The 7977-nt window shown below is 37.3% G+C and overlaps 1 protein-coding gene across 4 annotated transcripts in view; it reads right to left on the bottom strand.

The window, feature by feature from the left end:
- Positions 1-434: 434 nt before the first annotated feature.
- The window catches only part of specc1 (sperm antigen with calponin homology and coiled-coil domains 1), a 92547-nt gene continuing 85004 nt past the window's right edge, over positions 435-7977 (bottom strand). For 3 of the 4 annotated variants that reach the window (XM_088320853.1, XM_088320855.1, XM_088320856.1), the window contains 2 exons: positions 5769-5828; positions 435-769 (listed from right to left, as the gene is read on the bottom strand). In XM_088320853.1, coding sequence (XP_088176979.1) covers positions 680-769; positions 5769-5828 — 150 coding nt within the window. In that variant the 3' untranslated portion in view covers positions 435-679. The remainder of the gene's footprint in view (positions 770-5768; positions 5829-7977) is intronic. The other variant, XM_088320854.1, reaches the window with a different exon arrangement.

The following is a 7977-nucleotide window of genomic DNA, read 5'->3' as shown; positions in this document are numbered from 1 at the left end:
GTTAATTATTTAAATCAATATTATTATTTTTTAAGAAAATTATATATTCTCACCACTAGAAGACACTGATTTAAATATATATATATATATATATATATATATATATATATATATATATATATATATACTGAATAATTCAGTCCTTTTAAGTACACACCAGGCAAATTATAAATTAATTTATTACCGATTGATTATTTTCACATTAATCCCTAGTATTTTTTATTTTTACATGTTATTTTGTGTAGAAATTTAAAAAAAAACAATATCTAAGAAGAGTCGAATGTTTTTATCAGAATGTCTTTGTCGAAAACCCAACTTGGCCGAACCTCACCTATAAAAACCAGCTCCATTTGAGTTTGAAACCACCACTCTATAGCTGTAACGATGTTAAAACTTTAACAGCACTGGTTAAAATAAATCCATCCATACTGCAGTTGAATTGTGTTGCTCACAATATTTATAAAAAACTGCATGAATGACATTTAATGAAAAACAAAAAGAGAAAAATACATAGCTTAGAAAGCATACTTGGTCAGTCTTCAGTAATTTCACAATAAATCAAAGTTTAGAACTTGTTTAAAATCACAATGCTTTTTCTAGAGTTGTGAATTTGGTCGTACAGGATCTTATTGAAGAAAAGCTCGAGCGTCCAGCGCCGAGCAGGGTTCGGGTACGCAGTTCAGGTCTCAAAGTACTTGTAGATTTGAGAGACGTACTGCATGACGCTCTGCCAGTCTGGTCTGTCGGTATTCATCAGCTCTTCCAAGTTCTGCTCAGGAACAGACACGGATGTTCATCACCAGTGTTAGGAATAACATATTACAAAGGAATACAATCACTTTTCTTGGAGCAAGTACTTATAGCATTTTGTAACTCAACTGTCGTTACAACATGAATCGATACTTGGCTACTTTTTAAAAGCAGATTTTGAATATTGCGCCCTGTAATCGCCAACTCCGCTCACGATGTAACATTCAATCTTCAATCCGCCAGTAACACTGAAGAAGGGTTGGCGTGTTTATATTTACCTACAAAGTACAACTAAATACTGTTACAGTGGTGCCATCTCAAGCAGACAACGCAGAATTTTTCCTCATGGAGATATCCTCCCTACCGTATATACGCGCATTTAAGCCTTATTTACAACCATAAAATGACATATTGAAATCTGGGGATCAGTTTATATGCATGAATTTGGTTGTGTGTCACCAGTGGGGATTGGTAGGCAGCGTGTGGGAAGGGACAAGGCTTTTAAAGGAACAATTAAATAAATGGGGCAAAGGTCAGCACAGAATTTTTGGTAAAAGTGTCCTAATTGTTTTTTGTAAAATTATGTTTTATGTGTATTAAAATACACCATGGCTAAAGTTTTAGGGGGTCGGCTTCCATACATGCCAACCTTTTAACATTAAAAAGTGGTAGATATTATAGCACACTCAATTTTCATACGCAAAACACAAGCTGTCTCCAGAATTACTAAAAAAAAGAAAAAAAAAAGTGCTTGTTTTGTCATGAACCGTAACAGGAGGAGAACCCAAATGCGTGACGTTTCTCACACAAGCTTTTATTTTACTGGAAATGGGGCAGTAATGCACATAACCCAAAAGACAGTTATTCGGCAATCATTGGGCGCTAGACGTAAGGCAGCAGTCTGGCGTCAAATGACAGGAAGCCAGAGGCCGACGAGATCGATACCAATTGCTCGAGCAGATATCGGAAAGGTGGAGCGTTACCGGACAGGACGGGACAGACAAGATTGATATCAAAACTGGATATCGAAATTAAACAAGACAAACTAGATAGGAAAGAAACTGGAGATCGATATTAAACAGAACAAAATAGACAGGAACAATACCGGACAGGAAACACCGGCAGGGAACCGGACAGAGTCAAAACCCACGTCTTGCGAGGCAGAGGTTCGTTGACGGACTGACAAAGGGTGAGTGAGAGCACTGAGCTTAAATAGAAGGGAAGCCAATCAGTCAACGGGCCGCAGCTGGTGCCACACGGGCATGGCAACCGTGACACGTTTAAAACCGGCATTGGCAAACATTTACCAAAATCAAATGCCAGGTGTGGCACTCCTGATGAGCCCAATCCCCACACACCAGTCCTTAATTAATCCATTTTATATTACCTGCTTGGACAGCACACTGTGTCGGGTCATTGCATTTCCATTTTTGGTCTTTGTTTTTGGTTTGAGTATTGTCAGGTTTGATTTTGTTTGGACATGTTTGTTTTTGTTCTTAAGTACCATCCTTGTTTTGCTTCAGCTCCTGCCTCCCTTCACTTCGGTCTACCCGCAAATCGTAACAGTCGGAGTGGTAAATTCACACACAAAGACTTAGTCACACATCAAAATAGCAGCTAAAATACTAGTATTGGGTTGAGATTGGTATTTTGAAGAAATTGTAGAATTTTTCAAAAAATCTGTAGTGGTTTTTAAGGAGAGAAAAACAGTAGTCCAACGCATAAAATAGTAAGTAATGTTGATGAGTATGGGCTTACATGCATGTTTACATGGTCATCCGCTTCTTTCAGAGTAATGCGCTACTTTGGGGTTTTATTCATATGGGGGAGTAATGGAATTACTTTTAAATTAAGTAACTGTAACAAATAATGCTTTTTCAGTTACACGTCAAACACTGATCATCACAGATGAAAAAAACCCAATAAGGACAAACGCCAAGAAACACAACAAATATTAAAGTGTTAATATTCCCTGCCAGCCCAGTAAAAATGAATCAATGATAACCTTCAATGGCAGTGAATGAGTTAGAGTTAACAAATGTTTTCCGACAATGATAGCAACCCATAAAAATAAACTCAAAATCCAATTGGAAACTTCTGGGTAGTGTTTAAAAGGTTTCCGCTGTATTAAGTTAGACAACAACAAAAAAAGATGAACATTTCCAATCTTCTCGGCAGACCTATGGCCCATAGACCGGTTCAGGCCCGCTAACGAATTTTATCTGGCTCCCAGGACAATCATGAGAGAAGCACGAGAGAAAGATAAGCCGCATCAAAAAGGGATGGCATATATATATATATATATATATATATATATATATATATATATATATATATATATATATATATATATATATATATATATATATATATATATATATATATATATATATATATATATATACATAGTATATTCATTTCTTTACTTGATCCTCCTGCAGTTACGTTTGGTGATGATGTCTGGCTAGGCCAGGCAATGCTCCAAAAGCAAACCCCCCACTGTAGCTGTATTTGCTGACTAGTGTTTATCAACCAGAGAACATTTGAGGAAAAACCCTCCCAAATGTTATTTTTACTTACAAAAGAAGTCGCGGATGCGCTGTTTAAGGCAATACAATTTAGCTCAGGTGTGGTGCGTGGATTTCTCTATTTACTGCATCGTTTGCTACTAAACTATACTTTCTATCCCAAATAATTGGAAAGTATCGGGTAGCATTTGTATTAAAAAATACTAAATTATAAAAATAGCACCTCAGTGTCTTTCCCGCAAGTTTAAAGACGCTTTAGCTATTTTCTATAATAGATAATATTTGAACCAGCTACGCTCCCAAATTAAGCGTAAGGTTTAAAAAAAAAAAAAAAAAAACATAAAATATTCTTAAATCGTTAAACCAATTTTTGCAATAATTTTCACTTAAGTAAGTGTTTGTGTGCTATTTTTGCCACTCGAGTTTGCATGAGTTTCTCTGAGTTGAATAAACCGTACAAGAAATGCATTTCTGTTGTTTTTTTCCTATTTGTTTTACAAATGTACAGTTGATAAACACTACAAAAAATGAAATTAGAGTTAAGGAAAAAATATTGAGAAAAAAAAATTGTTTTATGATTTAATCTCAAACCCCTGAATCATAATCGTACCGTAATTTTGGGACGATGTTATTTGTTTGCTGTTGTTTTTTCCTGTGTTACGGTACTCGTGTTGCTGCGTCTAAGTGACTTTTATGCGGCTGTGTTTCTTTAACATGCCCTGTTAGTGCTGTGTTCTATTCGCAAACATTTTTGGTAAACGCCAGAAAACCACTCGGCAGCGCTAGAAATCCGCATGCGGCTCCTAAACTGTGGGTTGCTGACCCCTGGGGTTAAATTCAGGGGTGGCTAATAGTCTGAAAAATCCTGTAAATGAATTGTGAGCCTCTAAAAGATCCCCAGCCCTACAGAAAAGGCACACTTTTATTCCATTAGTTTACAAGTCTGGCCACCATGAGAGTTTCTTTCCTGCCATGTGGCCCCTGAGCTCAAATGACTCCCCTGGAATGGTACATCTGTTCACATGACGGCACACTCATGGGGTTCCTTTTGCACAGCCGTCACAAATGAACTGTTTGACTGATTTATACACCGTGTTTAAATCACTCAGCCAGAGACAAAACAGTTTTAATCATGTCTGAATGATGACAAAACTTCCCATCGGCGGAAAGACGTCACTCAATCTGTCCGTCTAACATTCCTGTAGCGTTGAACACGCCGATGTACATTTGTGGCAATTTGCGCTTGGACTTCACCGGGGTCGGCTTTTTCCTGCTGTCAAAAGTGCGCGATAAGGAAGATTGTGGAGGAATGAAAAATCGCAGACTAAATTCTAAATGGGTTATTGTGGAAGGTACCAAGTCACAGCATGTGGCCCAACTCAAGTGCTCTGCAGAATTTCAAGTTGCTTATTGCTCTTAAGAAGAAGAAAAAAGCAGCATCTCATTTTCGAGGGGCTGTTTTTATATATAAAAGTAAAAATACAACAATATGTCATGATTACCGATGTTAATCCCCTGTGCCTGCTTCTTTGGCGCCAACTGCCAACTGGAAAGGCAAATGCAATTTTTGATTTCAAATAACTGAAACTGCACATAAGTGAAAAAGTTTTCATCCATACCAGAATGTACTGTAGAATTTTCCCATGAATTAAAATGTTAAAGGATTTTCTGTTGACCTATCAACATATTCCCAATAAAAATGCATCGAAAGTGCTCGCTGCTGTTCCATTCATTCAAATTCCTCCTCCATAGCTAAGTGGGACGGCTTGGGGTATGAAACCCTGAAAAAAGGGCCCTGATCATTACTACCATTAGTACTTAACTTAATACTGTGCTGAGCATCTGCAGATGTAGAATGAGGCACGCAATTTTCTTGTCTCACGGCAGAGGGCGAGAGTGAGAACAAATGTTCTGATTTGGCGAACACCTTAGCCCCAGGCAATAGAATTAGTGATAGTTTTGAGTAAGTTAGTAGCAAGTCCACCAAACCATTTATTATTTTCTCTGTATAGTAACCTTTTTTCACAACCGGAGATTACCTATCTGTTGACACTGAATGATATGGATTTGGGAATTCCTCTGTTAGATGTCATTTCAATTATAGAAAGGAGCTTAAGCTTCTTTAAATACTTGCAAAGAATCCCAGGTGTGGTTTTCCATTTGCATTTTTATATTGCCTTAAACAACCCGTCTGTGACTTTTATCCAAGCAAAATAGCAATGTGTAAATTTCCTCAATGTTATCTAGTTGATTAATGATCGTCAGTAAATACAGCTACAGTGGGTGCTTTGTGAGGGGCGCCTGTCTTTGGTGACATCCAGTGGACATTTTTGATAATACAAGTTATTGTGTGACACAATGCAGCTCATTATTCTCTTGTGCTTTTCTCAGAATTGTCTACGCAGGCCACATTAAGTGATGTGGCAGGCCACGATTGGCCCGCCTGCCGCTAGTTGGACACATGTGATCCAATGTGTGATTTGCACTCACCAGCAAAGGTTTGATTCCAACGCTCTCAGCAGCTTGAAAAGCCAGAGTCAAATTCCGGATCTAAAAAAAAAAAAAAAAACACATGCTAGCAACCCTGAGAGAGAAAATCAAAGAAACGACAACATGGGCATGTGTGAGTGTAAATGACAAATGGAAGAAATGACGCAAGATAGAAATTTCAAGTCATTTGGCAAATTAGCTAACTACCGTAAATTACGGACTATAAGCCGCTACTTTTTTCCCAAATGTTCAGCCCTGCGGCTTATTCAGTGAAGTGGCCAATTTTTAAAAGGTAAGATCAAGACCAGTGGAATATGTGCGCCAAGAAAGACTGCAACCTCTAAATTTAAGCATACATTGTCTGAAAGGTTAAGATACGTTCCGATAATGAGGAAGACGCCCTTGATGGCAATATTTATGAGGAGGAAGTTGAGGACGTTCCTCCGTGAATTTCACAATTACGATATGCTTTTTTGACAGGTACGTTTGATACATTGCGAGCGTGATCCTAGTAGCGTGTTGGTACCTTTCAAAGGCACGGTTTGGGCTGAAAGTTATATTATTATTATTATTAAAGCTTTGAAAACTCTCTCGGTGTACCGTCTTTCTTTGGAAATATGTGTAACCATGTATAATATGTATTTGCAACTGTATATTTTTGTAATGTATTTATTTTAGAGATTTATTCTGTTATGTGTTCTAGGGACAAATCAAAAATAAGGGGCGGAGCAAACGCGGGCTGATGGGAATTGGGGTAAAGCTGAGTTACTGGTAGATCTGTCTGTTGTCGCAGCGGAAAATAGTGGATATATATTTTTCCCACCCTTAACTTTGGAAATATACATTTTGCTTCCTTGGATTATTCTCAACAGGACCCGGACTTACAAGTCTGCATCATACGTTAATTACGGGTATAATTTATTATTCATGATGCCGACTGTGGTTCTAAGATTGTCTGTTATTTATTTAGTTACAATCGTGAAACTTACAGTCTGCTCTGGGTTAAATTTGTGATTGTTTCACGTATGACAAGGGTGCGGTTTGTATAAGTACAAAACTGGCAAATCACCCCAAAAGTGGTGGGTGCGCCTTATAATCTGGTGCGCTCTATAGTCCGGAATTTATGGTACATAGTTTGACGCAATTTAGATCGTGTTTTTCAATCAGTGTGCCGGGGCAGACAAGCGTAAGACCTTGTCAACTGCGGCCCAGGAAGTTGCCTGGTTTTATTGTTGCAAAAAAATGCATGCCGTGTATTTGCTTTCTTCTGGAGCAGTTGACTGTACTATTCATCCATATCAGTTGGTGGCAGCAGATTACATTACTTCCCTTTTTTGTTCTAAATTTCTGCTCAGGTAGGACATTATATTTAATAACCCTTTTCGTTTATGGAAACTGTTCAAGATTGCACTGCAAATGAATACTTATTCAATTACACAAATAAACACAAATACTACAGAAATACTACAAAAGCGATACTACCAAAATACAACCACAGTAATACTACAAAATATGACAAAAATACAGAAGTACTACAAAAATCCTTCTACAGAAATACTACAAAAACCTTTGACAAAAATACTACAGAAATCCTTCAACAATAATACTACCGAAATTTAACTACAATAATACTACAAAACTAAATATCTAATTGAGTGCTTATAACAGGGACAAACTATATTATTTTGCTTTAATTGAGTGTTTCCAAAGCAGTTTGATGGAACTAATCTATTTGAAAATAAATATAAAAATCAATCAATCTATCTATCTATCTATCTATCTATCTATCTATCTATCTATCTATCTATCTATCTATCTATCTATCTATCTATCTATCTATCTATCTATCTATCTATCTATCTATCTATCTATCTATCTATCTATTCCCCGACCCACCCACCGACCAACCCATTTTTTAGTCTATTTAAAAACAAGGTATTTAGGTAAAGGTATTTATAACATGCGGCTATTTGCATTTTCATTAATTCTTAAATGAGAAAAATTGGATAAGTCTCGAGATCTCTACATTTTTTGACCCTATGAGGCCCACCCCTGCTATAAACCGAGCGCCCAAATTCATAGTGTTTGCCTTAGGACCGGTCATTCCATTTCGGATGATGAAGCGTTTCGCTATTAATGATGTTATTAAATCAAGTTCGATGATGCTCGGCTGGAAAAAGGGCCCCGTTCTCCCAGTTTCCTGCCCAAA

The sequence above is a fragment of the Urocampus carinirostris genome, chromosome 17, assembly GCF_059441175.1.
Source record: "Urocampus carinirostris isolate Australia breed hairy pipefish chromosome 17, RoL_Ucar_1.0, whole genome shotgun sequence".
NCBI lineage: Eukaryota > Metazoa > Chordata > Actinopteri > Syngnathiformes > Syngnathidae > Urocampus > Urocampus carinirostris.
The sequence above is the reverse complement of the archived record's forward strand: the minus strand, read 5'-3'. Positions and strand labels throughout refer to the sequence as shown.